We start from the raw sequence: 20,330 nt of genomic DNA on the forward strand, positions 1-20,330 counted from the left end.
AGAGATCATTAGCCCTTGCACACAGATATTATCCAGACTGCCAGCCAAAGGAAGGCTTAAGATCCATTTGGTACTGTATATGGTTTCAGTAGCCTAAGGGTCGAACTGCCAAGATCAGAACCTCATTGCAGGAATGGATTTGTTGCTATTTCAGCAGACTGGAAATGGGACACCTTTACTTTTTCTGGAAGGCCAGATTGACTCCTGCAGGCACAAAAGATCAGTGGACCCACCCCCAGAGGGTTAAAATCCATCTGGAGATCTATAGAAGCACTGTACTAAGAAGCTACCCAGGAATGGCATTAAATGAGTACACTTCCCAGCTGGCTTTGCCCTGGCTACTTTTGCTGTCTTGCTTATGCTATCTGGCTCTGCATCCCTCAGTGGAATAAGTTCCACTTTGCCTTTAATCCTTTGGCCCAAAGTTGTTAATAAAAATGGGATGAAAAGTGACTTCACTTTATGATTGTGAGGAACTACTAATGTATGAAATGCAAGGCTAAATATTGCAAGTATATGTGAAACAAAAATCAAAGAATATCAAAGAAAATCCAGAGATAATGATTATGGTTCCTGTGAAGAGCAATGTTTTTTTTTTCTGTATGTAAGGACTGGATCATGCTTGGAGCAGTTGGAGCATATGACTGGAATGGGACAGTAGTCATGCAAAAAAACAGCATGGTTTTAATGCCAAGAAATGATACATTTCGTGACAAGTCTTCAGAAAGAAACGAACATCTTGCAGCTTATCTAGGTAAGATACATGATCCTGCTGAAACCTTTGACCTATGAATTTTGTGTGTTCCCCCTAAAACTCTTCCAGAAAGATATTCCCTACAAAATACAGTCCTGGCTTCCAGGTGGCCAGGAAGATTTGGCCTCCAGGGGCATGTCTAAGATATAATATTTTATCATATTAGAATCTGAGTATGACCGCTCGAGTTAGAGAACACAATATGACCATAACTCTGCAGTCAATGTAGACCAAGAAACACCCAAACCCTTTGAGTCAGTCTAGACTGCAGTTAAGAGCGAGGTTCCCAGCCTGAGCAGATTGACTCGTGCTAGTATGGCTCAAGCTAACATGCTAAAAACAGCAGTGTGGACATTGCAGCACCAGCGGAGGCTCAGGCTAACCACTTGAGCTCAGTCGCAGGGGAGTTGAGCCAAAGTAACACGAGTCCATCTACCTGGGCTAGGAGGCTCACTTTCAGCTGCAGTGTAGATATAATGCTGACAGACCTCAATCATCGGCGGGCAGGACTGAACCAGGGACTTTTGGAGCTTAGTGCATGAGCCTCTACAGCATGAGCTAAAAGCCAACTGGCTGTTAGCTAAGGCTGCAGAGCAGACTCATTTAACTCTCTCTAAGTGATCTTGGTGCCACTAGATGGGACAGAACACCACACCCCGGAAGAAACAAAGTTACACTTGTATGTGTTTTTGCAGTATTGGACCTTAAGATTTTGATTTTGAATCACAGAAATTATCTCTGATGCAGTCTGCAAATGTTACATCTTGAATTATTTTACTTCTCCTAGGATACACTGTAAATTCAGCATCGACACCTGAAGATGTGCTATACATTGCTGGGCAACCTCGCTATAATCACACAGGCCAAGTTATCATTTACAAAATAGTAGGAGAAGATGTAAAAATACTACAGCGGTTAAATGGAGAACAAGTAAGCATGTATTTCACAGTTAAAATGTAGGTAGGATATAGTAAAAAAAATCTGTTCACAATGTAATTTGAATGAAAACTATGGATCGAAAAAGCATCTTAGGGAAATTGATAAAGTATAAGATGTTAACATGCTCACAGGATTCTCCTGTCTGCTAAGGAATGAGAGAGGGGTCACTACACAACCCTGATCCTTCCTCAGAGCAGATCCATCTGGTGCACTGAATGAGGCAGGAGTCCTCTGGAAAAACTAGTATGTGATAATGGAATTAAAGACTATATTAAAATACAAGTGCACAAGGGGGCCAAATTAAAGGTGCACAGGCAACCCTAATTCTGGCATTTCCTAACTTCTGAGTGCTTGGCATTGCAATCTTATTAATAGCCTTTAATCAGGTTTTTTTGTGGGGGAGAGGGAGAGGGGATTTCCTAGGTTTTTAAAAAAAATAATCAGAAATTCCATCATATGGCATCATATTGTTCATCAGCTGAGCTGGGACCTTTAGATCCACTGTACAGATTTCAGCCTCTTGAACTAATGGAGTAAAGGATAGCAATAGCAGGTTGTCATCCTCTATGGGAGCAGCCCCAGAGGAGGATGAGAACACACACTGCCAATGGGTGTCATAGATACTTGCTGACAGCAGAGGGGTGGTGAGTCTCAAAAGTCTTGCATTCCATTCCAGGCTTTGAAGGGGAGTGTACTCACAGAACCTTCTGCCTGTTTTCTTACCCAAGCTCGACCCTTTCGGTCCTGTTCCCTCCCATCTGTACGTGTTCCAGACTTTACTCTTCCCCCACCCCTAGTTCCTCATCCCATCCCATTCTCCTTGCCTTCCCAGTCTCCACTCCTCAGGCTTCTCATGCTATTCCCAGTCTCTTTGTCAAGCCAGCACCACGCTCCCCTCTCTTCCCAGCTCCACATCTGACCTGTCCCAACTGGATCCCAGTGCCACTCCCCATCCCCCCCACACACATACAGAGTTTTCCTCACTGTCTCCCTGTCTCCTTGTCCAAGCAGTGCCAGCCTCTCCTCCGTCTCCCCCAACACCAGCTCCCAGGCCCACTCTCCTTACCCAACAAATACTAGACTCTCCCCCCAACTCCCAGTCATAGTTTTTTCTCTTCTGCCTCACGATGCTCCTTGTTCTAAGCTGCTCCTTTCCTTTCCTCTGAGTCTGGCTTTTGTGCCCCCTGGATTTGTGTCAGAAAGCTTCCTCTTCCATGTTGTCTGGGTACCAGCAGAGAGGATCACTGAGAGCACCAGAGAGACAGACTCCTCACTGTCACTTCCAGAACACCCCATTCCACAGTGGCAGAAGCTGCAATTATAGGGAATGTCTGGCTTTGATCCCCATATCCCTGGGCTTCAGCATGCTCATTTTCTTTGTGGGGATGGTGTATGAATAGTCTGGTCACACGTAGGAGTTATGGAGGGTGGAGCACTAAACTAATGCGCTATTAAAACTAACACCAGATATTTTTCAAAGGCTTATAACTTGTCCACATTTGGGCAGATTTTCACAGGAAGAGCAAAAGGCACATCCCTGGCAGAAAGGCCACTCCCTATCAAATTTCAATTCCCTGCCCTAAAGCAAGGGGGGTGCTAGAGCAGTTCAAGGAAAAGGTCCCCACATTTTTTTCTAAAGGGCAAAAAACCATTTTTCTCTAGTTGGATTCTCAGAAATTGGTGAACCATTTTGGATGAAATTTTCCAGAAAATGCAGCTTAAGGCAGAAACCTCACTTGTAAAACTTCAGCCCAAATGGTTAATGTCCCACAAAGATATATGCAACTGAAAACAGGGTCTTATAATGGGAAATGTTGAGCCTCCGTAATATTAGGCAGTGCTATCAGTCTCGCCTATAATAAATTGTTGGTATGTTTTTATTACAGATTGGGTCATACTTTGGGAGTGTTATTACTACAATTGACATCAATAAAGACTCATTTACAGACATTCTGCTAGTTGGAGCTCCTATGTACATGGGAACTGAAAAAGAGGAACAAGGAAAAGTGTATGTGTATTCTTTGAACAAGGTAACAGCGATTCAGTTATTGGCTGGGGAAAAGGGATATGCTCATTAGTTTCTTTGGATCCCTTATTTGAACAAGTAATTTGATTAAAATCTTGACTTGGGGATACTCAAATGACAGAAGGTGAGGGAGGTGGCCTACAAAAAGAGGAGAAAGAAAAATATTTTTTTAATGACAAATCTAGTTAAATTACCAGCACACAATACAGAGTGGTTCCAGGGAATCTAACGTAGTATTTTATATGGCTCAGAAATGCATCGTCAGTAGAGCTGGGCGAAAACTGAGTTCAGCCCTCGTTCTTACTTCAACTTTCAACCAGGTTGTCAACATATTAGGAAAAAACCTTGCTGTACCTGGGTTTCCTGAGTTAGTTACAACTGCAGTGTGGATGGAACTTGTTGGGTCTTTCTGCTTAAAGAGGAAGGATGATTAGAGTGCTAGCCTGGGTCAGGGGAGAATGGGTTCAGTTCCTTGCTCTGCCACATACTTCCTGCTTGACTCTGGGCTTGTCCACATGGGGACACTCAGGGAAATTAATCTAAATTAATGGTTGAAGGAGATTATTAGTTAAATCACATTAAGCCCCTTTGTGAACACTCTGAATCAGAAGTTAAATGGCCTTTAGCTTAAACTAAATCAAATTAAGGCTGCTTTAATTCTGAATCAAAGTGTCCACACAGCGTTTTAATCCGGTTTAACTAATCCACTTTAAATTCATATCTTTTCTTACTGATTACGTTGCCTGCTTTGCTGGACATAGTCACACAGCACAACAATCAGATCCTATATTCAGATCTAGTATTGTTACCCCTGACAGCCTGGAAACTAGCTATCCGACTTCCACTGAAAGAAAGTGTTCAGCGGAAGTTCAGAACATTCTGCTCCAAAGCAGGAAAGCCTCAACTAGACTGACTTTTATAAAGCTAAGTGGAAGAAGTCTTTCATTTGGGCGTCTCATCACCAGCTCCCCAACAATGCCCATGTCAGCAATATTGGACTATTTCCTAACCGTGAAATAAATGACTTTCTATTAGTTTCAGAGGGATCCATCTAACAACAATATCTATGCATCACCCTCCTATCCAGGGCCACACTGTGTTTTCTTACTCTGCAGTGACCAGATTCCTTACAGGCCTCTTTCATGTTTTTTCTACAGTTCAGGAGCTCCATCCCACTTGGGACCTCAGCATAGTATTAATAAGGTTGATGGCTTCCCCCCTTTGAGCCCTTAGCAACCTGTTCTCTGTACCACCTATCTATGAAGACTGTCTTTTTAGTAGTCATTACATCAGTTTAAAGGATAGGGGCGACTCAGGTCCATAGGTCGGTTCTTCTATACAGTGTTTCATAAGGACCTCTTTATTGTCAGGCCCAGCTTCCTGCCCAGAGTTGTTTCAGAATTCCATATGAACCAATTTATTAATCTCCGAGTTTTCTTCCATGAGGTTAACTCAACCATAGAGGAAGTTATACTTGATGTAATAAGGGCATTGTCAAGACAAAATCATTCAGCAGCACACGTAGGCTGTTTGTGACCTTTGCTTATAGGGTTAAGGATCTCACAATATCATCATAGAAAGTATCAGTATGGGTCTCTAAGTGTATAAGAGTATGTTACAGTTATCCAGGTTAGCTCCACCTAGCCACATTACAGCTTATTCCACTAGAGGTCACACAGCCTCTGCTATCTGACTGAAGAATTTCCCTATTTGTGAAATTTATAAGGCTGGCAACATGGAGTTCAGTCCACACAATAACAGGTATTCTTTGATACAGGCTTCCAAATCAGATACCTACTTTGGTAGGACTGTCCTGCAGGATTCCTAGTGTCCACCTCTGCACAAACAGAAAACTGCTTGATGGCCATCACAAGTGGAATCCATATGAATAATCCTTTGAAGAAGAAAGCATGGTTATGTCCCTTAGAGTAACTGTGACTCTTTGAGATACATTGTCCACATGGATTCCACAACCGTCCCTCATTCCCTGCTGCTATAGAGACCTACTCCTCTGGCCAAGGGCGGCTCTAGGAATTGTACCGCCCCAAGCAGGGTGGCGCGCCGCTGGGAGCGCTCTGGCAGTCGCCGGTCCCGTGGCTCCGGCGGTGGACCTCCCGCAGACGTGCCTGCGGAGGGTCCGCTGGTCCCGCAGCTCCGGTGGATCTCCCGCAGGCATGCCTGCGGGAGGTCCACCGGAGCCGCGGGACCAGCGGACCCTCCACAGGCATGCCTGCGGGAGGTCCACCTGAGCCGCCTGCCACCCTCCCGCGGCACACCGCCCCAAGCGCGCGCTGGGGTCTGGAGCCGGCCCTGCCTCTGGCATTCTGTATTGACAAACGAACTAAGGGATGGTTGGGCATGCTCTGCCCTTTATGCCCTCGGGGGAGTGGGGTGGCTTGAGGACATCTAGAACCTGGAACAGCCCCAATGGACCCTGATGACCAAAAGAATCCAATCTTGCATGCATGGGGTGACTATTTCAGGGGTAGTAAACAACCCATACTTACCAAGACTGGAATTACAATATTCAGGACAACTGCCATTTGTGATCCAGAATAAACCTTGTTATATCTTTCCAGTTCAGGGAACTTCTTTTGGAGAGAGTACTTGCAGCACCTTAAGGGATTAAGTGGGTTAATTAAAGTACCATACAGACACTATTAGGATGCTGTGCCTTCCTCTGGTTCATTACTTCAGATAGCTGTCACAGACGGACAAACACACTGCACATCTCTCCTTTCCTGCTTAGAGTCAGCATGGGAGCCAGAGTTTAGGAACCACAGCTTTTCACCATATATAGAATAATATTTTAACACCACATGGTTTCTGTTAAGCAATTTAACTTTGTGTAATGTATCTGTCTTGAGTCCACGTGCTTTTGAAAGCCTGCTTTGCTGTAAAGTCGATGGCAGTCCCTAAACATTACATTTATCCTTTTCACAGACAACATTTGAATATCAGATGAGCCTTGAACCTATGAAGCAAACTTGCTGTTCATTGTTAAAGCACAGCTCCTGCAAAAATCACAAGAATGAACCTTGTGGTGCGCGCTTTGGGACTGCAATTGCTCCAGTAAAGGACCTCAACCTTGATGGGTTTAATGACATTGTAATAGGAGCTCCTTTAGAGGATGATCACCGAGGAGCTGTGTACATATATCATGGCAATGGCAGTAGTATAAGGAAAGAATATGCCCAGGTAGGAGTCTGTGATAGAGTGTACAAACCCCACGCTGGGCTACAAGGATTAAGGGATTATTTTGGGCTCAGCCAGCCCCGCTCTGCCACACCTGCAGCAAATGCTCCATCTGCTGGAGGAATTAAAAGGCAGGGAATTAGCTCATTTAAGTGGCAGATCTGGAGGTGAGCTGGGTGGCAGATCTGCAGCCCATAGCTCCAGCAGAGCAGAGCACAGGGAAGCCTAAGACTCTGACACAGCTGCCCAAAGGGGTCTTCCCTGAGGGAAGGGAGGACCCACCCCAGAGACAACCAGTGAAGGAAGTATCCTGTGGACCTTGGACATTGGTAACCCCCTCTTATTGTGATTTGGGTTTCCCCACCAGGGGAAAGTCTTGGGCTAAGCCGATCCTAGGAGGGTGGATGAGAGGAAGAGGCCCAGGGAGGACAGCTTTAAGCAGCCTGGGTTTTCAGATTACTGGTAGCCCAAATGGTCCTGGGTTGGAGCCTGGTGGAGTGGGAGAACCTGGGCTCTCCTCCCTGCAATCCCCTTGGCAGTCAGGAGTTGCAGCCATGACCACTAGGCTACGCTCCCCAAGTGAGGACCGCTACAGAGTCAAACATATAGATTAGCAGCAGTTATAAGAACAGTGTGTTTTAACAGACATCCTTTCGTTAGGGTGGAGTCATTACTCCTTTACAGGGCTGCCCAGAGGATTGAGGGGGCCCGGGGCAAAGCAATTTCAGGGGGCCCTTCCATAAAAAAAAAGCTGTAATACTATAGAATACTATATTCTCGTGGGGGCCCCTGTGGGGCCCGGGGCCTGGGCAAATTGCCCCACTTGCCATCTCCCACCCCCGCCCCAGGTGACCCTGCTCCTTTCGGGCTTGATCCAACTCCTATTGAAATGAGTGGAAGTCTTTCAATTTACTTTGGATTAAATCCTTAGTTTCTTTACTATAGCACTCAATCCAACTGTAACTGTAACTATTGACTTCAGTCAGAGTTGGATAGGCCCCAGTGAAGTCAATGGGAGTTTTTCCACCAACTTCAGTAGGGTCAAATTGTGACCTCAGCAACCTCGACGGCTTCCTTTTAAGAATGCCAAGTACAGTTAAACTCATTCTGACTTTACTAAATATGACTATTATGAGCTATTGTTATAAAACACTTTTTCTTATTTTTATCCTGTCTTCTATTGTGTTTTCATTAGAAACCTTCTAAATATGCTCTGTATGGATAGATAAAGGAGACACTTAACAATTCCTAAAAGATCCAGTGATGTAGCTGGGTATTTTATATTGTGCACATCACCATGGTAACTCTTTTAGAAGGTCTATAACAGGGCGGCCAAACTTATTGACCCTCTGAGTCACATAAGACAATCTTCAGAAGTTCGAAAGCCAAGGTGCAGCTGCCGGGGCTCGGGACTTCAGCCCTGCGGGAGGTGCCTGCTGGAGCTTCAGCCCTGCTCCTGTTGAAGCCCCGAGCCCTGGCAGGTGTACCCTGCAGAGCTGAAGCCTCGAGTCTCCTCTCTCCACTGGGCAGAAGCCCCTACCCCACCATCCCGCTGTAAGACAGAGGTCCTGAGCTCTCCCCCTCATTCCCCCCGGTCTGGAGAATGGGGAGGTGCATGGGGGGGGCTCTATGAGTTGCACTTTAATGGTAAAAGAGCCGCATGTGACTCACAAGCCACAGTTTGGCCACCCCTGGTCTATAATGAAAATCCAGTGTTAAAATTCTAAAAAGCCTATTCACACCCAACTCATGCATCCTTAATTTATTTATATGAGTTATTTTATACTAAATAAAACTATTAATTCTTTTTCACAGCGTATTCCATCAGGTGGAGATGGGGAAAAAGTGAAATTTTTTGGTCAGTCTATACATGGAGAAATGGATTTAAATGGTGATGGTCTAACGGATGTCACCATTGGAGGACTTGGTGGTGCTGCCCTCTTCTGGTATGTATATTAAAAGCATTTGTTTAAAGGGGAAAAGCCTAAATCACCTGTAGATTGTTGGCTGTTCTCTGTTGGTAGACTAAAGTTTTCATGTTGACTGTTTTCCTTATTCCCTGTAGTGTTGTATTTATTTAGATGGAATAAAAGGGTCTAAAGAGTCATAGGCATGAATCTGACCTGAAACTTTCCAACATTAAACAGAGTTAAACAAGGTTCAGGGTTTGGTATACAGAGACCTCAGCCTACTTAGTACATGCTATGGCAAACAAACCATCAAGCATCCTTTTATTAAAGTTACAGAAAAATAAGGAAAAGCAGTTAAAGCATTTGATATGCAAAGCATTAAATAAGGTTTTCATTTTAACAACATTCCTTGTTCCCTGGAGAGAGTCTTTAGAAGGAATTCCCACCTCTACCCCATCCCTCTCCATACCGTGTTTGACATTTTTATAGATAGTAATAACTGTTCTCTTTGGGAAAAGAGATGGGCTAGAACTGGAGCTTTTGTTGTCCATCCTTTCCCATTTCCTAGAAGACACAACAAGTTGGACACACACACAAAAGTGGGAGAGAAAAAAATAGCAAAGAGAAAATACAGCTTCTCTCACTTGCAGCCTCACTGGTGGAGAGACACAAGCACTGCTCCTGGTCTTGTCAGTCACTCCAAGACCTGGCAAACTTGTACCAACATTGGGCAGTTTAGGGTATTGCATTTATCTTCCTGTTTTGTGTCAGAGGTTTAGACCAGTGTTGCAAAATATATAGTGTTGACCAACTAAGCCAGACTCTTGTTAGACGGAAACAAAAAAGGAGAGGAATAGGAAAGAGAAGAAATAAGGTGGGGAAAGGAAAGAACATACAAGTCTCACATCCCAGGTAGTATTTGGGATTTATCCAAAGCCAGTGGAGGTGATGATGTAATCTGGTTCCCTCTCTCAAGTCTGGTCTAGCCATGACAGCTTTTAGGATTAGTATGAAGAAGGTTGGGGTCCCAGGAGACAGTACAGGTAGCAGCCACAATAGTGAAGCTTGCTCCTTTCCCAGTCAACCAGCATCACAGTAGCTAGCTTTCCCCCTCAAAGTCTCTTTTTGAAGACCCCAAAAGCGGAATGATGAGCAGACTAGCCTCTTCTCTCAGTATTGTCCATTTATTAGGCCTAGTTTCTAGCACACCAATTTTGGTTTACTGATTTTCAGTTCTACACTTTTCTTGTTTACCAAACAGGATCTTAACACATTCCTTGAGTTATATTGATAGGCCTTTTTGCTCAGGCTAATATATTTTTTCTGTCACCTTTTTGCACCTTTTCCGTTCAACATTTGTTATAGGTTATTGTGACATCTTTTAAACTTACCCTTACTTTTTACGTTTGACCTTACAATTAGGGTAAATTTGTAGGCCCAATTATTATTGTGTGTGTGTGTCCATTAAAATAATAATAGGTGCTTAACTTGTGCTAATTAATTAACATACACACTCCAGATTGAAGGGTGGTATATTGCAGGAAAAGGATGTATCTCACCTGTGTTTGTACTTGTTTCATCTCATATTTTAGTATTATCTATGGATCTTAATATTTTTAATGTCTCCGTGAGAGGAGGAATAATGAAAAAATGAAACTTGCTATATTATAAAAGTAAACATAATTTTAATTTTTTTTATCTAAACAAAAAGACCCTATTCTTTTAGAATGTAGACAAAATAGAACCTACAACATTTTCACTGAACTAACTGTGGCTTAATATGTAATGGCAAACTTAAGGATACATTACATCCAAGGTCAAAAGAATAAATAACAAATCCCGCACTTCCTGTAATAATAGTAATTAAACATATAAAATCCTGTTCTAATTTAAATGAACACCTGAGACTAAATTCAGTATTGGTGATGAGTTGTGATTACTGTCTGAATGACAGCTAGTCTGTTCTAAGCAGATCTTATGTTTGGTTTCCCCATTTTTCTTCTTCTTCCCCCTTCCAACCTACTTCTTTGTCTCATCCAATTGTCTTGTCTTTTAGGCCCCAGTTTTGCAATGGAACAACTCTCGGTGGGTAAAGTTAAACACGTGTATAAGTCTTTGCAGGATCAGGGGCCTTAGACTGTCTCTCTTTGGGGCAGGGACTCAATGTTAACCCCAAAAGTTCAAAATCATGAGTCAGGCTCCAAAAATCAGCAGATTTTCTTAACAATCATAAGAAAACTTTAAAATTATAAGTATGGAGTCGTCTTATTTACATTTTGGGTTTTTAACCATTAAGGTCCCTTGGGTTACATTTTCAAGCTTTTCTAGGACTAGAAAAGGACTAGAAACGTACTTTTTCTTTTAAATGACAGCTAAGATTCTTACCTACTCAGTGATCTCCAGGAGTGGGGCTTTAAGCAAAACACCAAATATCACAAGACTCATGACAAAATCTTCAGACTTGGCAGCATGGAGACAGTCATTTACTATATATGCCTGGTACAACGGAGGCCTGACCTGGCTGAGGCATCTAGGTACTACACCATTAGATATGTTAAGTCATAATAGTGAAAGCAGATACAACTTCTGAAGCCAATGAATGTTGTGCCTGTTTATACTGGGCTGGATTTAACCCTTGAAGTCAATTAAAGTTTCCATAGACAAATCAATGTCGTCTTGTAAAAACAGAGGACAGAAATCATCATAACAAATAATCCTTCTCCCAAGACTTTACCAACCAGAATGTTGGACTTAGAACTACTTTTATTTTTTGCTGTTAATATATTTTATGTTGCCTCAGTGTGGTTTTAATTTGCTGGTTTTTACATGTTTTGCAAACATCAGAAAAGTAAGAAGTAAAAACCATTTTGGATAAAATTTTCAAAAGCACCAAAATGACTTAGCAGCGTAAGTCCCATTTCCCTTTGACTTACAGTGAGATTTAGGCTCCTAAGTACCTAACAATCTCTTTAGAAAATGGGACTTAGGCTTCTAAGTCACTTACCTGCTTCTGAAAATCTTATCCTTTGTGCATGTCTATGGAAGATCTGAAAAGTATTCCAGTAACTGCTCCTTTCCCATTATACAGTATACCTTTATAGTATGTAAAGCATATGTCATTATCTGCCTATATCACTATATGTATGTATGTTCAGTAATGTACAGTATTGCATAGTTTGACAACTTTGTTTTTAAAATGCTAAAAGATTTACATTATTATTTAAGGGTCTTCTTTCCTATTGGTGTTTTCTTAAGGTCTCGTGATGTAGCTGAAGTAAATGTTTCCATGAATTTCACACCCAATACAATCAATATCCAAAAGAAAAACTGTAATATGGATAAAAAAGAAACAGTATGCATAAATGCCACAATTTGTTTTGAAGTCAGACTAAAGTCTAAAGAAGATACAATATATGAAACCAGTAAGTAGACAGCACCAAGTCATCGAATCTTTGCATGAAAACCTGCTCTATTTGCATTTGGGTTTGATGGGTTTGTTTTGGGTTGTTTGTTGTTTTGGTTTGGTTTTTGGTTTTGGTAGGTTGGTTTGGGTTCCCTCCTCCCTCCCTCCCCCTCCAAAACAGCATGCAACTATGAAATGATTATTTTTTAAGTTTGGTATTCAAAATTTATAACAAAATTAAAATTGTTAAAATGTTGTTACAGTTTAAAAAAACCAAAAACCAAAAATAAACTGGGAGAGAAGAGTAGGGAGATGTCTATTGCTTATAATCCTATCCACATAGGTTGTATTATTTCAATTATCTTTGCAGGTATACAGTATTGGGCTACACTTGATTCACAAAGACAGATACCTCGAAGCTTGTTCATGGAAAGTCAAGAAAGGAAGATACAAAAAAATATCACTGTCAAAGGGTCAGAATGTATTAAACATAACTTCTACGTGTTGGCAAGTAAATCATATAAAGTGGCTATATTTTCTCATTGTTACACTACAGTTATCTCTAAGTGCATTTTTAGTGCATTAATGCTAAGATAGATTAAAAAGGCTCCTTACAGTCACAATCATTGTCAATAGCCAGTATACACATTATTAATCCAATTTCATAGTACACCTCTACCCCGATATAACGCTGTCCTCGGGAGCCAAAAAATCTTACCACGTTGTAGGTGAAACCGTGTTATATCAAACTTGCTTTGATCCGCCGGAGTGCGCAGCCCTGCCCCCCCCCCCCAAGCACTGCTTTACCGCGTTATATCCGAATTCATGTTATATCAGGTTGCGTTATATCGGGGTAGAGGTATATTAATATTTCTTTCACTATATATTACATTTTCCTAGCTCAATTTTTATTTCTTTGCTATTTATATTTAAAAGCTGAATAACACAATTGGGCTGAATTCATCAGCCATGTAAAGGATGGTGGATGACTTAGATGTGGGCAAAAGAGTCAGCTGGAAGATGTGAGATGAAAGTGTAATTTGCACATGTAACTCTAAATCTCCATAATTAGGATTGGGACAGAGTATGTGTGAGATGACCAGAGCTAGACCTCTTTACTATAAAAAAAGAAATGTAAAGCAGTTAGTATGAAAGGTCCATTATGATAATTGGTTTTATAGAATCATTAGGGATTTACACTATTTAATACTTATTCTTAAAACATCTAGCGCTCACTGCTCAAAAGGATTTAGGCATTGTGACACTGAGCCCAGTGACTGGCCCAACTGACTCTTTACTCGGGAAAGAATGAGAGCACAAGCATGAAAATGACTCTGTAGCCTGATGCTTGGAGTGCTCACCCAGGATGTGGGAGACACAGCATCCAGTCCCCCTGCTTCAGTGATACTTTCATTATTTATCCACAGTGCAACATCTTCAACAGAAGAGACAGAGAAGCTCCCTATATCAGAATATCCCAAAGCCTAATGGTTAGAGCACTCTTTTGAGAGGTGGCAGCTCCTCCTCCTCACCACCCCTCAAGCTGCTTTGTGTAAACTCACCTTGGGAGCCCAATCCATTAGGCAGCCTGTGAGCACGTCTACTGCATCAGGCCTCTTGGGCGAGTTAGAGGGCCAAACACCTTTCTTCTCCTGGTCTGTGAATCATGCAGGGTCTTAGGTGGGAGATAGGCATCTGGACGCTCACAGGGAGGCAGCAGTGCACATGCTCAGAAACACAGGTGCCTTGGGAGCTTTTACAGCAAAAACTCAGGTGGTGGGTGAGTTTAGATGCCTACAAGGTCATTGGGAGTTTTGTGTATCACAGTGATCCCAGAACTGGGACCTAGGCACCTAACATAGGGACTTAGGTGCCTAACTCCTTTTGCGCACCCAGATCCTAGCAACTCCACAGTTGCTTGCTGAAAAAATTACCCTACTGGTAATTACTGGCATAACACACAGATTTGCTTGAATGTGCAATATGTGTAAGAATAATGGGCACAAATTCATCCCTGGCACAAAAGAGCACTCCATTCATATCAGTGAGCCTCGTATCTGCCTATTCCAGGGCTGCCTTTGGTTTATTGAGAAGAATAAAAATAACTATAAATGTTGACGCTTTTAAGATGATCTTGAATGATCGTGCATTGGTAGAGGGATGGACTAGATGACCTTTTGGATTCCTATGGGACATGTATTTTGGAGGTTTTTGTTTGGAAACATGCTGGTTTGTCCTCATTAGCTAACTACACCAAGTTGTTCCTTTTTCAGATATTTTTCCTACACTGTGGCTGAGGTGAGAATATGACTGAAAAATATGGCACCTGGGGGGTTATCCATATTTATTCTCCTTTAGCAGCTTCCATACCAATGATGGTTTTAAGGGAAAATTTCATAATAACAGTTTCATTTCTTTCATTTTTAGGACAAGCCTGATTTTCAGGACTCTGTAAAGGTTTTGTTGGAGTTCAATTTTTCCGACCCAGAGAATGGTCCCGTTCTCGATAGCAACCAGCCGAATGCAGTGTGTAAATATGTAAGACATTAAGGTTCATTGCTAATATCTAGAGTATTTAAGATGAGATTCACCCCTCTCCAGACAGCCTCTGCAAGGCCCAGAGCTGGATGGGTTAGTCCATGAATTGGCTAGGGCTGGTCAGTGATGGTGGAGGGGCTAGGCTGGGAAATGCATTCTCCATGAAACCTCCATTGGTGGGGACTTTGACTTCAGTGGGATTTGAATCAGGTTGTGAAGCTCTAACTGAATTTTAAAGCTGAGTGACCTGCCCACATAGGACACTTAATGAAAGGAGGCAGCTGTATCTAATCTACAAACTAGAGCAGGGGAATGTGTCAGGACTCATTTGTACTATTCACAATTTTGCCACTGACTCACTCTGTGATCTTGGGTAAATCACTTAACCTTTCTGTTCACCCATTTATAGGTATCCCTCTTCTGCAGCTGGGTAATAACACCCAACTATTTCATAGGGCAGAGGGAGGCTTCATTAACTAATACCAACAAAGGTCTCTATGACAGTCATACAAAAGGTGTTTTATAATGTAAAATATGATAATGACTTGAAATGCTGATACTTAGATTTTGATTATACTTATAACGAAATGTGAATACAACTATCAATATTATTGTTGCAGATTCCTCTCACAAAAGACTGTGGAATCAAGAATAAATGTATTACAGATCTGGTTCTGATTATAACAGCTGGAGACAGGTAACTATACTGAAACTTAATATAGCTGCCATACTAATAAAATAGAGATTCTGTGCTCTAATAGAATACCAGTGATTAGTGTTTTCTCAATCAAAGACAAAACAGTATGAACATGGGAAAAGTTCCATTGCTTAATTTTTTTTAATCAGTTTGGAAAGTAAAGATAATTAACACAACTCTTTTATTTTATTTTACAGTCCCTCTCCATTCATCATAAAGTCAAGCAATGATAAGTTCAACGTGTTACTGTCTGTCAGGAATAAAAAAGACAGTGCCTATAATACCAGAGTCTTAGTACAGTACTCTCCAAACATTATTTTTTCTGGAATTGAGGTATAGATTTTTTCAATTTATCACAATCTGGGTTGGTGGAGAGATTTGAGGGGGTTGCTGTATTAATCTGCTAAACTAGGGACATCGGTTTGAGAATTATCACGGGACTAACATTTCTTAGGCCTGTGCAAACCAAGCACCATTATGGTCTTTAAGGAAATGGGTGAGAAACGGTACTGTTCAATTGAAGATGGTGCCAGAGCAGTGAAGATACATAAGGCCTAAATCTGCCTTCACTTATACCAGAGAGATGGGTGGGTGAGGTAATATCTTTTATTGGACCAACTTCTGTTGGTGAAAGGGGCAAGCTTTCAAGCTTCACAGAGCTTCTCCTCATGTTCCTCAACTTTAGCCTCGACACTCTGGTTATCTTCTCCAGACCTGAGGAAGAGCTCTGTGAAGTTTGGAAGCTTGCCCCTTTCACCTTCCATCAACCAAAGTGGGTCCAATAAAAGATATTACCTCACCCACCTTGTCTCTCTTATATCCTGGGACCATCACGGCAACAGCAGCAAAGCAAATTCACTTACATCAGGAAGATGGTGTAACTCTTTTGACTTAAAGGGACCATATTAATTGATATAAATGAGAGGAGAAATCAGTTCCATGAATGCAGTCTTGGAGGAGGCTCTGCATCAAGTCATCATAGTCGAAGGGCAAGAAGGAGCACCTACATCAGCAACAGTTGAGAAGAGGGAGATTATGAAATGCACGGGAAGGAGAGAATAACAATATGTGCTTTGCTGACATTCTGATGTCAGGGGCATGGGAAAGCACCTTATGAGTTAAAACAAATATTAATAATAAACATGAGGACCTCAGGGCTATAGAAAGTTGATGATAAACAATTTTGAAGTTACCAAGATGACCTGTTTGATTAGATGTCAAGGATTTAAAATGTTTTTGATCTATTTATCATGGGCCTGCTTTTTAAAAATGTGCATGTAATTATTTGCCTAAGTTGTGTACAGTTTCCACCATTATGTGTACAAATCAAGTATTTGTGCATGCAAATGGCCAGTTGGATCCAGTGCTTGATTGCACGATTCCTGGTGTGTACTAAATAAATGCTAGATTTATGTGGAGTCATGGTAATTGTGTCTGCAAGTAGGTGTCATTGTGCGTGCATTTTTGTGCATTCTAAGTACGAAACAAGAACATTACAGGAGAAGTGTAAACAAGCCAAGACAGCTGGGAAAGAAGAAGAAGCAGCATTGCACAAAGCAGTGAGGAAATCACAAATGTTGGACAAGAAAAGTCTTGGAATGAAGAGGCTCAACAACTGGCAGAAGCAGCAACAAAGCAAGATATGAAAACGATATACAAAAAGGTTAAGTTGTATAGAAACACAATCAGGCCAACAATGCAAGTTGTAAGAAAGGCTTCAGTGAACTAACAACAAATGCCAAAGAGGTGATGAAAGTCTGGAAGGAGCATTTTGACAAAATGCTGAACCCCGTAGCTAATCCAGATCCAAGTTTTCCGGATATGCTAGCTGAACAGGGCAGCTAGCAAGGCAGAATGAATATCACAACTACGATCAGAAGAAGAAATAGAAAGAGCAGTGAAGCAGTTTAAACATGGGAAACCTGCAGAAATGAGCAGAATAACAGCTGATCTGCTAAAACCAGTGGGGCAAGTGCTATGAGAGTATTAGGAAGTACCAGGTGACTTGTTAAAGGCAATAGTTGTGCCAATCCTGAAGAAAGGAGATCTTGCCAGTCTGAATAATTATAAAGGTCTAAGCTAATTATCAGTACTGGGGAAAAATAATGTTGAAAATAATTGTTAGCAGATTAAGGCAAGTTTTAGAGGAAGTAGGTAAGGAAGGAGGAACTGTGGCTTCAGACAGGGTGAAGTTGCATTCGTCATAATCCAATAGTCGATAGGAAAAAAAAAGTGGGAATGTGGATTAAAGATGTCTGCTGTTTTCATCAACTTCACAAAGGCATTTAATTTGGTTTGGAGTGAAGCATTGTGGAAAGTAGTAAAATCTATATGGAGTTCCAACTAGGATAACTGCAGTGAAAAAGGTTATGTATGAAGTCTCCTTTACTTCCGGTGGAAGATTAAGCATCTAATTCAAGTTAGAGCGGTGTAAGACAAGAGGACATGGAATAATCATCACTTTTTATCATGTTCCTAAATTAGATGTTAAGAATGGTAGATGAGATGGAGGGTGTGACGTTGTGTGATCTAGAATTAAGTTCTTTAGCTTATGCTGCTGACATTGTACAACTGCCAGACACCTTTGACTTAAATATGATACTCTTCACTACCATGGAAAATTGGTGTAGTCAACTTGGACTTACAATAAATGCCAAGAAGATGAAGTGTTGAAATGCAGCAGTGGTAAAGCCACAGAACAAGTGAAATCTTGTGTGTAACTAGGAAGCTTGATCATTGTCGATGGTTCCATCAAGGATGAGGTTAAAACATGTACTTTGGCTACCAAAGTGAAAATTTGTCAAGCCAGTTTATTAACAGTAGAACTCTGGAAGTAGCTGCATTAAATGAAATGGATATCAAAAGGCTTTAGGCAGGAGAGATCAGAGTTCTCTGAAAGATGGCAGGTGTAAAGTGGGATGATGATAAAAGAAATGAAGTTAGGAGGAGAGTAGAATGTGAAATCAGAGATTGTTATGAGATTGGTTCCAATAAAAAATATTATAAGAACATAAGAACAGCCGTACCAGGTCAGACCAAAGGTCCATCTAGTCCCGTATCTGTCTACCGACAGTGGCCAATGCCAGGTGCCCCAGAGGGAGTGAACCTAACAGGCAATGATCAAGTGATCTCTCTCCTGCCATCCATCTCCATCCTCTGACGAACAGAGGCTAGGGACACCATTATTACCCATCCTGGCTAATAGCCATTTATGGACTTAGCCATCATGAATTTATCCAGTCCCCTTTTAAACATTGTTATAGTCCTAGCCTTCACAACCTCCTCAGGTAAGGAGTTCCACAAGTTGACTGTGCGCTGCGTGAAGAAGAACTTCCTTGTATTTGTTTTAAACCTGCTGCCTATTAATTTCATTTGGTGACCCCTAGTTCTTGTATTATGGGAATAAGTAAATAATTTTTCCTTATCCACTTTCTCAACATCACTCATGATTTTATATACCTCTATCATATCCCCCCTTAGTCTTCTCTTTTCCAAGCTGAAGAGTCCTAGCCTCTTTAATCTTTCCTCATATGGGACCCTCTCTAAACCCCTAATCATTTTAGTTGCTCTTTTCTGAACCTTTTCTAGTGCTAGAATATCTTTTTTGAGGTGAGGAGACCACATCTGTACACAGTATTCGAGATGTGGGCGTACCATGGATTTATATAAGGGCAATAATATAGTCTCAGTCTTATTCTCTATCCCCTTTTTAATGATTCCTAACATCCTGTTTGCTTTTTTGACCGCCTCTGCACACTGTGTGGACATCTTTAGAGAACTATCCACGATGACTCCAAGATCTTTTTCCTGACTCGTTGTTGCTAAATTAGCCCCCATCATGTTGTATGTATAGTTGGGGTTATTTTTTCCAATGTGCATTACTTTACATTTATCCACATTAAATTTCATTTGCCATATTCTGATAGTGGGGACATTGGACAAGATAAATGGTAGATAGAAAGCCAAAGAAAATAATGCAAAACACAACCAGGGTCAATGAGCCCTAGAGGACGACCAGAGACTTGGTGATGGAACATCATATGCAGGGACATGACCAAGCTGGGCTTCGTGGAGGTACAAATCATGGTCTGGAATGAATCATAGGACTGGAAGGGACCTCGAGAGGTCATCTAGTCCAGACCCCTGCACTCATGGCAGGACTAAGTATTATCTAAACCATTCCTGACAGGTGTTTGTCTAACCTGCTCTTAAAAATCTCCAGTGATGGAGATTCCACAAACTCCTGAGGCAACTTAGTCCAATGCTTAAACACCCTGACAGTTAGGAAGCTTTTCCTAAAGTCCAACCTAAACCTCCCTTGCTGCAATTTAAGCTCATTGCTTCTTGTCCTATCCACAGAGGTTAAGAAAAACAATTTTTCTTCCTCCTCCTTGTAACAACCTTTTACGTACTTGAAAACTGTTATGTCCCCTCGCAGTCTTCTCTTATCCAGACTAAACAAACCCAGTTTTTTTCAATCTTCCCTCATAGGTCATGTTTTCTAGACCTTTAATCATTTTTGTCACTCTTCTCTGGATTCTCTCCAATTTGTCCATATCCTTCCTGAAATGTGGTGCCCAGAACTGGACACAATATTCCACTTGAAGCCTAATCAGCACAGAGTAGAGTGGAAGAATTACTTCTCGTGTCTTGCTTACAACACTCCTGCTAATACATCCCAGAATGAAGTGGGGGGGGGTTGTTTGTTTGTTTGGGGTTTTTTGCAACAGCATTACACCATTGACTCATGTTTAGCTTGTGGTCCACTATGACCCCAGTACTCCTTCCTAGGCAGTCATTTCCCATTTTGTATGTATGCAACTGATTGTTCCTTCCTAAGTTGAGTACTTTGCATTTGTCCTTATTGA

At 41.6% G+C, this 20,330-nt stretch overlaps 1 protein-coding gene across 1 annotated transcript in view; it reads left to right on the forward strand.

Annotated features, from left to right (window-relative positions):
- The window catches only part of ITGA1 (integrin subunit alpha 1), a 118,764-nt gene that overhangs the window by 70,312 nt on the left and 28,122 nt on the right, over positions 1–20,330 (forward strand). Inside the window, exons 11-20 of the mRNA XM_045020534.1 lie at positions 610–754; positions 1,542–1,684; positions 3,580–3,723; positions 6,663–6,917; positions 8,730–8,860; positions 12,080–12,246; positions 12,598–12,734; positions 14,655–14,765; positions 15,386–15,462; positions 15,660–15,795. Coding sequence (XP_044876469.1) covers positions 610–754; positions 1,542–1,684; positions 3,580–3,723; positions 6,663–6,917; positions 8,730–8,860; positions 12,080–12,246; positions 12,598–12,734; positions 14,655–14,765; positions 15,386–15,462; positions 15,660–15,795 — 1,446 coding nt within the window. The remainder of the gene's footprint in view (positions 1–609; positions 755–1,541; positions 1,685–3,579; positions 3,724–6,662; positions 6,918–8,729; positions 8,861–12,079; positions 12,247–12,597; positions 12,735–14,654; positions 14,766–15,385; positions 15,463–15,659; positions 15,796–20,330) is intronic.

The sequence above is a fragment of the Mauremys mutica genome, chromosome 6 (genome assembly GCF_020497125.1).
Source record: "Mauremys mutica isolate MM-2020 ecotype Southern chromosome 6, ASM2049712v1, whole genome shotgun sequence".
NCBI lineage: Eukaryota > Metazoa > Chordata > Testudines > Geoemydidae > Mauremys > Mauremys mutica.